This window comes from Labrus bergylta, chromosome 20 (assembly GCF_963930695.1).
Source record: "Labrus bergylta chromosome 20, fLabBer1.1, whole genome shotgun sequence".
NCBI classification, from domain to species: Eukaryota; Metazoa; Chordata; class Actinopteri; order Labriformes; family Labridae; genus Labrus; species Labrus bergylta.
The window spans coordinates 5,263,222-5,277,984 of NC_089214.1; the positions used below are offsets into that span (position 1 = coordinate 5,263,222).

The 14,763-nt window shown below is 38.5% G+C and overlaps 1 protein-coding gene across 2 annotated transcripts; it reads right to left on the reverse strand.

Moving 5' to 3' along the window:
- Positions 1 to 4,710: 4,710 nt before the first annotated feature.
- prtfdc1a (phosphoribosyl transferase domain containing 1a) lies at positions 4,711 to 14,743 on the reverse strand. 2 transcript variants are annotated; one of them, XM_020633682.3, is made up of 10 exons: positions 14,617 to 14,742; positions 14,378 to 14,475; positions 13,417 to 13,523; positions 13,155 to 13,338; positions 10,715 to 10,780; positions 8,844 to 8,861; positions 8,360 to 8,442; positions 7,934 to 7,980; positions 6,532 to 6,608; positions 4,711 to 5,014 (listed from the first exon to the last, which is right to left on the reverse strand). In XM_020633682.3, the coding sequence occupies exons 2-10, from the start codon at positions 14,408 to 14,410 to the stop codon at positions 4,967 to 4,969; spliced, it is 663 nt and encodes a 220-aa protein (XP_020489338.2). In that variant the 5' UTR covers positions 14,411 to 14,475; positions 14,617 to 14,742; the 3' UTR covers positions 4,711 to 4,966. The 2 variants fall into 2 exon arrangements, with proteins under 2 accessions (XP_020489338.2, XP_065805143.1); XM_065949071.1 differs by lacking the exon at positions 8,844 to 8,861 and having other exon boundaries at positions 14,617 to 14,743.
- Between the last annotated feature and the right edge of the window lie 20 nt (positions 14,744 to 14,763).

Here is a 14,763-nt window from a genome sequence, read left to right on the forward strand (position 1 = left end):
GAGCTGTTGTTACATAACATTTCTAATAAAGAGTGGAAGCTGGTCCATTCTGGTTACTGGCTCAACATCACTTCAGTGTATGTTCTTGTGCAGTGGTGGAAAGTCTCAACGCATTTACTCAAGTCCTGAGTAACTTCATTTTATATTGATTTATACTTATAAACATTATTGTCTTTCTTTTCCATTATTTGCATGATACTTTTGGTGACTAATACTTTAAAGATTCAAATATTTAATACATAAACACTACCCTGCAGCATAAAAAATACAATAGTGCCACATTTACCATTACTTAAAAGTTAAATTACATTAATGTGAGAAATATATAAATTTATAATAAACAAAAACTGTTGTTTTCCAATAATATAAAATAGTTAACTTTATTTTGTAATGCATTTTTCTGCATTGCTAGCACTTTTAGTTTCAGGACTTTAAGTCTGCTTTATATTGATGCTAACACTTGTCTACTTTTACTGTACAGCTTTTACTTTTGATGCTATTGCTGATTTGACCCAAGTAATTGGTTTTTAGTTTTTTTTTCTACTTCTTGTTCAGTACAAAATTATTAATTTGCCAAGCAGTTTCCAGAAATTAGGCATGTACATTTACTCACGGTCTGACTTTTCACTCAGATAATGCATTTAAGTACTCATCTAACCATCTATATCTTTACACTGAGCAATACATTCCCACACTCTGTCATCATGAAGCCTTTCAGACCCTCTCCGATTGAAATCACAGCAAAGTCATTGTGATGGGCGAGGAAAAGCCCTGAGGCTCCACACATATGCTGAACTCTCCAATTTCCTAACGTTCAATTGGTGAAACATATTTGCCCATCCATTATCAACTGTAACAGCAGTGTCCTTAACTTTATTCTGGTGACATATAGGGCATGGCAGCCACATGGGACTCCACACAGCAGGGTTTAAAAAAAAAAAAAGATGCACAGCTGATCCTGACAAAGACAAAGGCTGACAGTGTTCTGTTTGCAGGCTACTCCAGCAGCACAATAGAGGACAGGACAATGGGACTCTTTTGACCCATACTGTGGCGAGGTTTCCCTGGTTTCAGAGAGGAGCTATTGTCTAAAGACCTAGTGCACCCTCATTCAGACAATGGAGAACTTAAACTGATGTAAGTGGGACTCTGCATTATGTGATGGCAAACATGAGGTCCATGTCTACCAAATGCAATTTGTTTTTTATTGCACTATTAAAACAGCAAGGACATCTAGTTGATTTGGTGGTGTGATTATGCATCAAAACTAAACTCAATCTTTTAGCTAAGCAATGACTTTAAATGGGGGATGACTGTTTTTTTTCATCGGTTTTTATTTATATGCTGTCAAATCATAACAAAAGTTATCTCATGTAACTTCACACATAGAAGGTCTAGAGTCTTGTCCATACTCTTTGAAGTACAATTTAAAGCAACTCGGAATAATCAAACAATATGCAAGTACTTGGCAACAGTTGCAAGGAAAAAAACTTCCTTTAACAGGCAGACACCTCGAGGAGAAACAGAATCGTTGGTAGTACGCCATCTGCTGCAACAAGATTGGCTGAAAGCTACAAAAAGAGATACAAAACTGCAAATACAAATTGTCAAGTGAATGATAAAAATATGTCAATGCACCAATATAAGACTCAAATGTGTGTTTTATTTCCTGTGATACTTTAGTTAAAATGCAGTCCGGCCGGTTCTCTTTGCTCTGTGCAGCACTTTGTTATGAGACATTCATTCAGGGTAGTGTTGTTTTCATGAATGGCAAAGTGCAGGCAGAGGATTTCAGATCAGTGAATGGTGAGTAAAGCTCATTGAAGAGTCATTATAGGCCTGTAGCCAGTGTCTGCAATGCTTTTTTCAGATGCCATTGTGTTATCTTGTATTCTAACTCGCCCTCGTTCTGTACCTTTTTGCCCTACTTTTTTTTTTCTTTTTTTTTTAGATTTTAGGTTTTGTTGGAGCATTTGTGAGACCATTAACAGCTCATGTGAAGTTGCAGAGTCAGCGTGACTCGAACATTCGGCAGCAGAGGGAAGATTACGGGCTCTCTCGTGGCAGCAAAATGTTTGGCTGGATTAGGACATCACATGAAGTCCAAGTTCAAAGCCAAGCAGCGTAAGGATTAGGACAGGTGGAACGGATTCTGCCAACAACATGTAGAGTACGTGATCAATGTTATTATCGCTTCCTTCATCCAAAAAAATCAATCAGGGCGATACAATATGTAGAAATCTAATGAATGCTTATTTTAGGAGCTGTAGTTAAAGTAAGGGTTTAAGAGGATGACCACCACCCCAGCTCGGGGTTGTATAAGTGGATCTGGCACTAAGTTTGATGACTGGATGAATCCCAACAGCAGTCAATGTATCCAGCCCTCTGGCTGGCCGGTGCCATAATTGGAACACAATGAAAGCTGGAGAGGATGTACTTTCTATTTGTGTACTGAGATCTGTGAGTGAAGCGCTAGATAGTCAGTCCGAACTAGGAATGAAAGCTTTATTTAAACACCTGCTTGCAACATTTAGGTTAAATTAGTCTTTTAGATTAAAAAAGGTCATTTTTTTTATTTGTAAAGGGACCATGTATAATGTTGCAATTTGATGTATTACAACAAAGTTAGTTGAAAGCTTTTTTTATCTGCAGGTCAAATGTTGTGAGTGGACATTAAAGTAATACCATGAAAAGAGCTTTAACATGCAAACAAATATCTAAAATGTCAAAATCGTCTTTAGCAGGAAGAAGATCATGAAAGTTTTTCTAGTCAACAGTCCATTCATTTGAACTGGTGATCTGAAATGTATTCCTACTGCACAATCTCCAACCACAGGCGTCAAATGTCAAATGCATAGATGCGAGTCCATTCAAATGTACAATTCTCGTTTTGTTCCTTTTGTCCTGAGCGCAGTTTTACCTGTAGCCTACTTTTTCTTGTGGTCGGCCCCGTCCTGTGTTCCCCTGACGGAGCACCACAAAGACGCAGCTTGTGAAACCTGCCATGCTTTGTGTCCCGTATCACTTTCACCAAGCCCTGCATCGAGGCAAAGCACAATGGCGTTCAGGTTCCCAGGGCAGTGCGGGAGGCATTAGCACCAGGATAGGTTAACCACTACCGCCAAGTGCTGATGCTTTATGATAAGGACACACAGGTTTCAGCTCAAGGTACAATGATGGTCTTTGTGTGCGAGTCTGCACAGATAACTAAAAAGCTGGATATTTTGTTTTAGTGTCTTCCTTTTGGGCTTATCTCCCTTTTCTGCACCTTAGAGGTCAGGGACAAGACCTGATTGAATTTAATCTCCCTCGGAATGTATTAATCAAGGTGTTGTTTACCCCCATAGACATAAAACGTGAGGAAATTTTAAAAGCACTACGTGGAATCTGAGTGCTCCAGACCTCCCACGTCACTCTTTTGTTTGCAGTCACTCATATTATCCACATGGCAACTCATTTATCAGGTCATTTAACATGAAGAGACCTTGTGGCCTGAGCTGGATCATAACCTTTGGATTAGAAACTAGTTCCTAAAAAGTGAGGGAAACAAACAGTTAGTAGAATTCAATTTTTTATTCCACAAAGTTATTGAACTTAGTCTTGAGAATTGCATCATATCATTAGTCACTTGAAGCTTCAGTTATGGCTGGTTTGTACCTGCAGGTTTGAAGCATGTTGGGGTTAAAAGTCAGGCACTCTGACTCTTTTTGCTCTATACTTTGAGATGTCATATCTGAAATAATCACAGAATAATGCCTGTGTGTGAGCATGCATTCCTGCTATGCTGTTTAGAGTTTCAGGTGACTGAGAACCAAGAGTGCGTATCCAGATGATAAAGCTACCCCAGTGCACGCTGCATGAAGTGAGGCATGCGCTATTCTGTCTGCTGACATGCACAATTTGCTTTCTTAGTCACCCCAACAATGGCAACAAAACATAAGAAGTACCTCTGCCTGTGGTTGTGTTTGAAGTTCAGAGAACTAAAATAAGAATCAGAATCTGATCATGAACTGATGCTGCAGGTATTTGGATTTGTTGCCATTGCAGTCAGCGTTTTCCCATTGAGATCAAGGTCTCAGAGCTGACTTATTAGTCAAATAAACCTTATAAAAACACTACAGTTTATGTGAAAGTCAGACATTTTTCCTGAACAGAAACAGTTATTTGGGAATATTGATGAAAGAAGTAATTTATCTAACATTCCGAAAGTTTTATTTCTGCTTAATTTGTTCTCGCTGGAGCTTGCAGTTTCTAATTGTGTCGAGTGAGTCGGTGTAACTCTCAATATGAAAAAGACAATTTAAAGAATTAACATCTGCTAAAATGCTTGAACACTGTATAAAAATCAATATCAAACATTTGGTGGGTAAACTAACTAATAAACCGAACCTGTAGGTTAATTCTTTCAACAGTTTTGCTAAATGCTCAGTTGAATTCTCACACATTTCCTTCAAGGTCAAATCAAAGTTGGGAACAAATAGATACAGAGTGGTAAAACTGGTAAGTCGCCCGGATTCTACACCCACTCTGTGTTTTCCATGAGTCAGTGTGGGCGTCATCCGGGCGCGGGGATGCCAACGTCCATAAGCTTACTCCATCTGTCACCAACGCTCAACACTGGTGGTCAGTCAACTCCTCTTTATATCAATCTGTTTGTTTTTTAGCATGTGCACCACAACAAAAGACAAAATAGAGAAGATGAGGCATTACTATGCTTTAGTATTATTTTTTAATATAAAGACATTATATAATGACACTGTCAAGCTTTTAAATGAAGTATTTTGTAGTTATTCAAAACCCTAAAAAAATCTCAAGACATACAAATATAAATACAAATATGTTTTTTTCTTCTAAAAAAATTGGCTTATTTAGCAAAATAGTGCAAAACTGCTCCATGACTTATTGTTGAATAAGGTAGATGAACAGTTTTCTGCTGCAGATGGATTACTTATGGTTTTAATTCTCCTCAAACCTTGTACTTCATCCTCCCAGTCTTGCTGATGACACAGATATGCTGAGGGAGGAAGAAGCAGAAGAAGGAGAAAAATGAGCATGTGTAGCGTAAATGTTCAGTCTTGTCCACATCAAATGACAGAAAAATATTTGTTTAAGACCCCCCTGCACTTTGGGGGAATTCCAGCACGGTCTGCAAATTCCATTATATGTGTCACATAGAGCATGAATAGATGAAACAAGTGTTAATTTAAAAGTGAGGAAGGTTTTTTCGACATAGATATGACACGTTCATTAATCTGAGTTTGGAGCCTCCCAGGGGTTCAGCTCATATTTCTTGTGTAGGATACGGACAGATAAGAGGGGAAGCTTTAACTCAGCCTGATAAAGGGATCCTAACCTCCACATTCCACAGGTCAACCTCTTTTAAAGTTTCATAATGAAAACCACCCCCCTCAAACATGCAGACACACACAACCATACAGTATGCACATTACATGCCACACAGACACACACACCAGTAAAAAACACAGGGACACACACACACACACACACACACACAGAAAGAAGGCAGGGGAGTCAGTGTAGGCTCAGTGTTTCACATGAGTCAGGGGTAAATACGAGGTCATGCTTTGTCAAATATAGAAATGTCAAAATTCCCATACGTTTGCACTTTCTAATTAAAGACTCAGAAATCGAGATTAAAATAAGATGTTGAAATATCAGAGGGTCAAATGTACTCCTGATTCAGTGTTTGCAGGGAAGTGAGCTGGTTGAGCACAAGTGATGTGAAAGAGTATCACTGAATGAATCAAGTGGTGAGGGAGGGAAGGCATTTCACAGTTTGCTGTTGGTGCGTTATCGTTCTGAACCTTGATTTTAAAGAATAAATGTTGATACGATTTTTTTAGTTAGATGTTGTAGACGGATTTCAAAGAACGTACCAGTAATACAAACACTCAGCCAGTGATGTACAGTAAAGTTTAGCTAACATAAGATAAAAAAAAATGCTGCAATCTTAAACTCTCAAAATACTGTACTGACATGTGACTCTTTAAAGTCACACTGTTTACGTGTTATCACTTTAAATACAACATTTTTTTTGGAGTAAGCAGTTAAATATTTTAACCTTTTCCGCTAAATTTCAAACCTTGTAAATAAATGATTATCAATTAAATATTGTGGCAATAGAAACTTTTTAAAAGATGATGCTAATGAGCATGCCTGCTTGGAGTAAAACAGTCTTATGTGCTCATTTGTACATTTAAAGTTAAATAGCTTGCTGTTAATGGTTCTCCTTCTTTTTCTGCCTGAAGAGATGTTTCTGTCTGGCTCAAAGCGGAGGCATGTATTGAGCATCCCTAAATATTTTTCTATGTAGATTTTTGTGATTGGAGCAGCATAGCCTCCCTAAAGTCTCCTCAGGCAGGGAGGGATACCTGTGTGGTGAGTTCAGGTTTCAGAGAGGAGTGCATCTCATTGATTTACCGTGTTTACCTCCCCGCCCACTTTCTCTTTCATCTCTCTCTCTCTAAGCTCTTTTAAAAGGTCAGGTGCCGTGTGCAGATGTGGACTCACATTCAGGTCTCGAAAGTATTCATTGTAGTCCAGGGCATAACCGACCACGAAGCGGTTTGGGATTTCAAATCCAACATCTATCAGGGAAAACACAGAAATGAATGTTAGAGAGCAACATGATGAAACGGTTCAATTAATAAGTGGTTAAGAGTACAATCTATATTCCAATATTAAAGGTGACATCCATAAATCAATGTTTAAAGAGTAAACTGAGATGTTGCAGAAGTTCTTTAAACCTGCATGGTTCTCATAAAAAATCTGTGATTTTTAGTTAATCAATGACCTCTGTCAAAATACAATTGCAAGTTTAAAGAATACAGTATGATGATCATTTGCCAATCCAAGGTCCCATTCAGAGTAAATATAGATCCATAAATTAAACATGTGATTAAGCATTAATTTGCTGCAGCACCACCCTCCTATCCAAGTATATTCACCTCTTACTCCAAACAGCCTGACAAAAACAGTATTTCACAAATCACAGGCTAAAGTTTTGGTGGCTTTGTCCACTTCTTTCATACAGTCTGTGATAAAATGTAGCAGAGCATCACCCATTGGAGTCAGAATTGGCAGCTTGAAGGCTGGATTTGGATTTATTACATTGCAAAATGTCCTTTACTGAAGCCAGAGACTCTAGATTTTGCAGGACATGTATTGGCTCATGGGAGAGTCAAAGCTCTGTTAATCATGAAAAGCTGCCATAAAACAGACAAGTGAGACAAGCATTCTCAAAATCACCAAGAAGGTAAATATTACAGGGGAAATCTTTTTGTGGAAACTGTCATTCTCGGCATAGATAATAGGCTTTTTTTTTTACAGAAAGGTTGGGTTTTGTAGGATCACATTAATACTTTTCCTCCCTAATAGTTAGTTACCAGCAAGTTTCAAGGGATGGGGGGATGGCATACTGAAATTCATACATTTGCATGGTACTGTATATGCATTTACCAATAAACTAACATGACACCCTTGACATTTTGAATTTAACTCAGTTGTTATCCTTCTCTTTAAGCTGCTAATATATGTTTGAGAATCTGCCTCCATGCTGATTGTCTGAATAAAAAAATGGCTTCTTCTTGACCCTTCTCGACACACTGCAAAAAGCCACCCACCCTGTAACTGAACCTCAATTCTGCAGTTTTTATCTACATTTTTATTGTCTTGGGTATGTAGTCCAGGGCTGATTGGAGACGGCTTATCATGCCAGGAAGCATTCTTGATTATCAACACGGTATAAAACGCAGAACAGAGCTTGCCTAACAACTGCTTTAGCTTCGAGAAACACTGAAAATAATGCATCTGAGTCTCTGTTACTGACATATTAGAGGAGGTATGACAATGGCTTGATACAACTGCAATAAAGTGACAGGAATGGATGCAGTTAAAAGAGAAGGTTACTTACAGTCAGTCAAACTTTCTGTCATGTTAGGGACCCTCTTCACCAACAGACTAAAACACATTAAATAAATATTAGTCAGTTTCCAAAAAGTTACAGGCCAGAAATAACCTTGATTCAAGGCTTAACTCAAGTTTTTTTTAAGTTAAAAAGAAACACAAAGACAATTCCATATCAAAATCTAAAGCTTACATAAATTCATCCAACATGTTAACAGTTGAAAAGTGCTAAGGTCACAGAGCAGATACACTTTCAGCATGAAACTTGTGTGAGGAAAGATGTGTATCTAGCTTCTATGATCTTGTGTATGAACAGCCCACAGACATGAGCTAGTGTCTCGTGGACGAGCGATATCTCTCCTTTGTGCTCGTCACATGCTTGGCATTTCCACCCCTGATAGGGGAATCACAGACGACTGAGAGGCTGGCTCACCCTGCGACCTTGACCATTTTGGGTTCAAAGGTCTCCACATGCTTCAGAAGGGCCTTCATGGTCTTTCCTGTGTCCAGTATGGCCTGAGGGAAGGGAAGAGCAAAGGAAGAGGAAGAGATGAAGAGGGACGGACGTGGGACATTGGAGTGCAGAACGCTTTGAAATATGCAGATTGCAGGATGGAAAACTTCCAGCGACATGATTTTAAAAAGACACCCACTGGAAACTGGGAGTTAACAACCATTGTTGTACTGTGCATATGTGATTCTGATTTGAGTTGGAGCTGAAACATGATCCTAACAAGCAAGCACTTGATTCTTTTTGTGCTTTTGAGGAACAAAAACAAAAGAGAAGCAGCTCTTACAAGCACAATGGCTTCTTAATCAAAAGGACACAAACAGGAGTGCAAACAATAAATCAAAAAGGTGAACATTAGAAAGCAGTGCTAAATAGAAAAGAATCTACAGATGCACCTGAGACTCACCTCAACGATGAGCACACTCTTGGTATCATGTGGAAAAAGGAGAAAACATTAGTAAAGTGTCACCTGTATTTAAAAAAAAGTGCAGGATAATAAAGGCTTCACTGTTTCTGTGTGATCTACATTCCTCACAGATGATCTCTATGGCAACAACATTGGCAGTATCTTAACAAAAACACAGTAGACTCATTCTCTTCCACATTGTAATGAACATCTGTGTGTCAGGAGTGAGAAAAAGTCACTTCTGAGAGTCCGGGCTGTTGCACACTTTCACTGCTGCAGGGTTTCAAATGACTCCTTGTTCCCTGAGTTGGGTGTATGGAGCTCTTTGTGAGCGCAGAGGAGAGTATCTATGGTTTGGGGAGAGTGAGCACAGAGAATGCAGGCAGCTGGCCAGTGTTCTCTCAAGTCTACACCTGAACACTGTTACACAATACTCAGAGAAAGTGGGAAGGGGAAAGTAGAGAACACAAAACACTCAAATAAATCTCTCCCGTTGTTCTGCTTGCTGCGGCTATAAATATTCTTTACAAGTGAGTTGGGCGATAACCAGGCACTTGCAGTTATTTCACTGTGCATAGGATCGATGTTATAGTTCTGACAGGACGCCTGGATCATGATTTTGTTTTATTCCTGTTGCTGGATTGATGAATACTGACACTCTGAGGAAAAATGTGGTTATCAGTCATTGTTATTGGATGAAGGTTCATCTATAGACTGTAAGAGATATGGATGTACACTCAGAAACATCAATCATCATTGGTTTCTGAAGAGACGTTATGAAGCCCATAGATGGCAGTCGTCATTCTGACTCGGACTCTAAATAACTTTCGGTCAATCTAGAAACAGGCAAAGAGTTTAGGAGGGCGCACTCACACTAGGCAATCGTGCCTAAGCGTGGACAGCCTTCCATTATCGAGAAATCCCAGAGTGCTACGGCTGTGTCTGCAACATCATTAACAGCTGGGATTAAGACGTCTGAAAGCTAAGAAATCATTGTGATAGGATCTGCATGAGAAACTCTGAACAGTGGTTGTAACTGCTGCTTTCTTTAAAATCGTCAGTCACAATCACAACACAGATGAACAGGTTCTAAAGCAGCAGGGAAAGTATCTCCACACTTCCACAGTCATCTGGAGCTGTGACTTAATCTTGCTCCCAAAGAATCATGGTTATATACATATTGAAGATCTTGTGTTTTTGATGATAAAGAGGTCCTTGTGGGAGGTTAAAGGATTGTAACGTTGATTTACGTAACACAGTCAAAGTGTGATTCATGTTCTTTGTGCAAGGTGGGAGTAAGGTGTTCCTTTTTTTAGCACTCAGGACCTTTTCACCTTCAGTACATTTCATTTCAGGGAATTCAATATGAGTCTTTTTTTCGTAGAACGCGTGAGGGCATATTTGCAAACTCAGTCTGCTGAGTAAGCAGGGTCGTCTGTCTTATATCTGAGATAATAATGTAGTGAGGAGGATCATTTCTCAAGAACCTGCGTGCCCCCCTGAGTCCTCTATTCAGATAAACTGTCAGTAAATCTGCAGTGTAAGAACATTTGTTATCCTGTTACATGGAGGAGGTGGTAAAAAGTAAAACTATTTTTTTTTTTAAGGAAAAAGCTTCAAATGACGATGCATAGGGTGTTTTCTGGTCCAAGGGAAAACTCAGTGCAATAAAAAACATGTTTAAAACTAAATATAGTCCTGATAGCTATGTATTTAATCTCAGAGGATCACTCATACGTACATAAATTAAATCTTTGTTGTTTTGACAGCTCCTTATTGAAGCAGACTTATATCTCCTAAATAAAACTACCAGAATATTGCCAATTCACCAGTTAATATCCAAAATCAGTAGGAAATTAATTTACACCCACCTTCCCTCGCAGGAAAGACAGATCTCGGCTTCCTATGATGTGCAGCTCCTCTGTTGATTGGTCATTCTGGGGAAGATGAAAATAGAGAGTAATCATTTATAAGTAGAGCCTCACAGATCTGTAGATTGGTCTACACTAATAAAGCCTTTCACAGTTAAGTCGATATATGTGTTCTGATATCAGCAATTATGAAAACTGTTTTTATATAATGCAAAAAGCAATGTTTTGTGTGATGCAGAAATTGTGTCTTTATGTTGTTTGTTCAAAAGAGAGTTGGGAATTTTTCACATCAGTCGAGGCCCGATCGTATAACAAATGTTGTCTCGAGAAACTTTACAAAAAGAGCAGATGTAGACCATGCTCTTAGTTAAATTGTTCACAAAGATCAACCATTACCTCACCATGAGCTCAGCACTAAACAACATCAACAAAGTTACAGTGAAAGGGAAAAAAAATCCTTGAAGAGGCAGAAACCTCAAGCAGAACCAGACTAATGAAGAACCGGCCATCTGCTGCGTTGGGCTTGGTAAGAAGGATAGAGGGAGATGAATTTTAAAATGAAATTAAGATTTATTATCTTTAGCATCAGAAATTGTAATATATATTCTGTCTTATTGAAGAAAAGTGACATTTTCTTGTGGATATTGAAGAGTTTGCGTCTGTCTTACAGTCTTAGAGCGATCAGTCTGCGGCATTATGAAGGGTTAACTGCCTTACTAAGATGATGAATGCACCACATGATTCTAAAAAGTAAAGTCAGGCTCTCTTTTTGTCACTGTAGGAGTCCAGTGGTGAGCTTTGAACATCAACCTTTGAAGTTAGGGTCGCTCAGCTACCGATGCATCACTGTAGGAGGAGCAGTGACATGGACAGAATCCTGGCCCTGGAGGCAGTTCACATGACTACATCATGACCTGTGAGATCGACTAACAGAGTCATCACTCTAACACACACACACTCTCCTCCAGTGAAGAAACAGTCACCACTGATTGCTGCCATTTGTTGACATCAAAATGCAACGATGATGTTTTCATACATCCTACTTTTCTATATTTCTTTACAAAGTTATCATTTTAGATTTGTATTAACTAAATAATTCATGTATTTACATTCCACATGCAGATTGTGTGATGGTTTGTTTTTTCTTCTTCTGTGTATTCGTTTTGTGTCAGTTGATCTGTGTATAAAGCTGCTGCTTATAATTGTGCTCACAGAATTAAATAAAGTTGTTTTTAATAAGAATTTCATTACGTGTTGTTTATTTGAGACATTCTCATGTGGCTGAGTCGACAGCCTGCAGGTATGTTTCAGTCATTCCTTCATTCATACACTTATTTATTAATATAAGTCTATTTTTTCTATCCTGATTTTACAAAATGACCTCAACGTGTTTTCACTGATCCACCAAAGCTAGAAAAAATCTATAATTCAATCTAGGATGTCCTTTTAGCTACTAAATCCTTCTTTAAGTACAAAGTGAGTCTTCCCATGTGCTGTAAGGGAAGAGAAGGAATGTGACCACATGCAGAGGAATGTAAATCACATCATTTTGGATGCTTTGTGTGCCAAAACACACACAAGAATCATATCTGACTGTGGTGGCAAGTGATATCATAGTAAACATTGATATTGAATTCCAAAAGTTAAAAATCCTCCTTTTATGAATTCCAGGTGTTAGACGGTGTCACAATCGGTCTCTCTTGGCAGCTGCACCAAAACAAACGATCAGAGTGTTGTGTTTGTGACCTGAGCTCTGCACTCGATCCATGATCAATCGCCCTTGAGGTTGTCCTGCCTGAATGAGCTTCAAATGCTAAACAGGATCAACAGTGACATCTAGTGGTTAAGATGAAGTCAGAGTTAGATTTGGGATGTAAAATAAAGGGGAAGTGTCTTCCATGCATGATTGTAGGGATGTTTTCAAGAACATCTTTGGTTATTGATTAAGCCGTCATTCGTTACACCTAAACAAAATGAATAAGAACTGCCTATCACAAATTCCAAAAGCAATATTTGACCTCTTTTCATAATTTTGACGTTCTCAAAACCTAAATATATTCAATTCACAGTGATATAAAACATAGGAAATCTGGTTATCAATTTGTTTGAGAAGCTGTGATGATGGAATATTTGACTTTATTGCTAAATAGAATTAACTCATTCTCAAAATACGTCAAATTTTCAATTATATTTTCTCTAATCAAATGAATCAACTCAGTTCTTTCAGCACTACTAGATTGCTTTTTTAAACAGCAGAATGAAGTAAATTTATGTTTTGGGGGGGCTTTTTTTCCCCTTTAAAAAAAGGAACAGGAAATGAAGAGAGGAAAGGGTGAAGAATGACTTGTAATTGTTTCAGGCACTGGATACCAAACCTGCAACAAACTCCAAGACAAAATAAGAAACAACATCCGATATTGTTTTTCCTGAGGTCACCTACCAGGTAGCTCTTGAGACGGATGAACTCCACCCTGGTTTCCAGGTACTTGTTGGAGTTTCGACCAAGCACCTTTAGGAACTCCACCAGGTCTGCACAGAACTTGTAGCCTCCCTTCAGGACGCACAGCACCATGATGTTGCTGTTTCCAAAGTCATCCATGATGTATTTGGCCATACGCTCTATCCTGCAGGAGGAAAAGCATCATCAAAATACAAATGAGCAGGTAGTTATTAAAAGAATCCCTTTTCAGGTGTGTTTTTACCTGTTCATGATAACGCCATGTGGAATGTAAACACTCTCTATGTCTTCATGGTAGTGTTCAGGGTACGTGAAGAGATCCAAACTGTATCCAGGCCAGTCATCTTTGATCTAGGACAGACAGCAGGCCATTAGAAATGGAGAAACAGCACTGGAACAGATTTAACTTATCAGTTTTGTTATATTTGAGTGAGATATCTCAAAAGGTCCAATTCATTTCTTTACATAATCCTGAAATGTTGCTGAAGTAAGAGAAGTAGGAGGCGCTGCTGTGTAAGAAACAAGCAGCAGGTGACTGTACTGCATGCATACCTTTTTGAGATTGTGTCCTGACTGAGTCTGTGTGCTTCTGTTGTCTATATGTTTTATTGTATGACCTGGATGGAAAACAAGTTTCCACTGTGGGACAATAAATCAAGTGATATTTGAAACTGAAGGAGTATTTTAAAACTAAACACTCATAGAAATTCAGGAGAGCTGACAACAGACATAAGTTAGAATCTTCACACAAAAAGTAATCACAGCAAGAGAACAACAGAATAAGTAACTCTGTAAGTCCCTTCAGCAGTAATAATGATGAATTTGCCTTTTTAAAAAGTGTGTTTAAAGTGAAAGTTCCAGGGATGTAAACAGAGAGTTAGAACCATATTGGATATACACAAGTTGTTTTTCTAGCCGACGGCATCCTGAACCTCAAACATGTAGTTATTTCTTCTTCCATTGTTAATTATATTCTTCTCGGTTTAGAATATTAAAACCTTGAAGGTATTTTAAAGCGGCTTAGTGTAAATTAATCACACCAGGACCCTAAGGAATTCTTTCAGAGAAAAACAAACATGTTATCATTTTCAAACAGCTCTAATTTTTGTAGCTGAGGAATTAATCATTCTCCAGTAATGTCAGTATATAACTGGGACATACTACATTTCTGAATTCAGCAGTAATAATCCTTTGTTTGAACATACCACGATTCCTTTTGTCACTCCTGTGTTGTCCATCTTGCAGAGGCTAAATCGATCCACCCTGGAGTAAAGATTGAGGCTATGATGCAGGTAGCAGTAACCTTCAGAGGAAATGCACAGAAAATGTTAACCACACATCCGATTAAGAAATGATTTCCATCTTTGTCTGAACAGCTCCAGTGACAGAAAAAGTCCCCAAAAATGATTAAAGTTAAACAATTTTCCCCCATAGCATGACTTACTGTTCAGCTGCCTTCGTTCAGTCACAATTCACAAAACAAAAAAAAGACAACAGAAAGTCAGAAGATATCCAGAGTAGTCCCGTCGCAGCCCGCCACATGGGCTGTGGGATCACGCTTGAGTCATTTGTGTGTAACAGGACAGCGTTG

Bases quoted from the DNA above. Each gene is read 5' to 3' on its own strand.
- prtfdc1a (XM_020633682.3), bottom strand. From the start codon at position 14,410: ATGGACAACACAGGAGTGACAAAAGGAATCGTG. The intron at 13,524-14,377 runs GTATGTTCAAAC...TGTCTGTCCTAG, and splicing joins GAGTGACAAAAGGAATCGTG to ATCAAAGATGACTGGCCTGG. The intron at 13,339-13,416 runs GTAAAAACACAC...TTCCTCCTGCAG, and splicing joins CATGGCGTTATCATGAACAG to GATAGAGCGTATGGCCAAAT.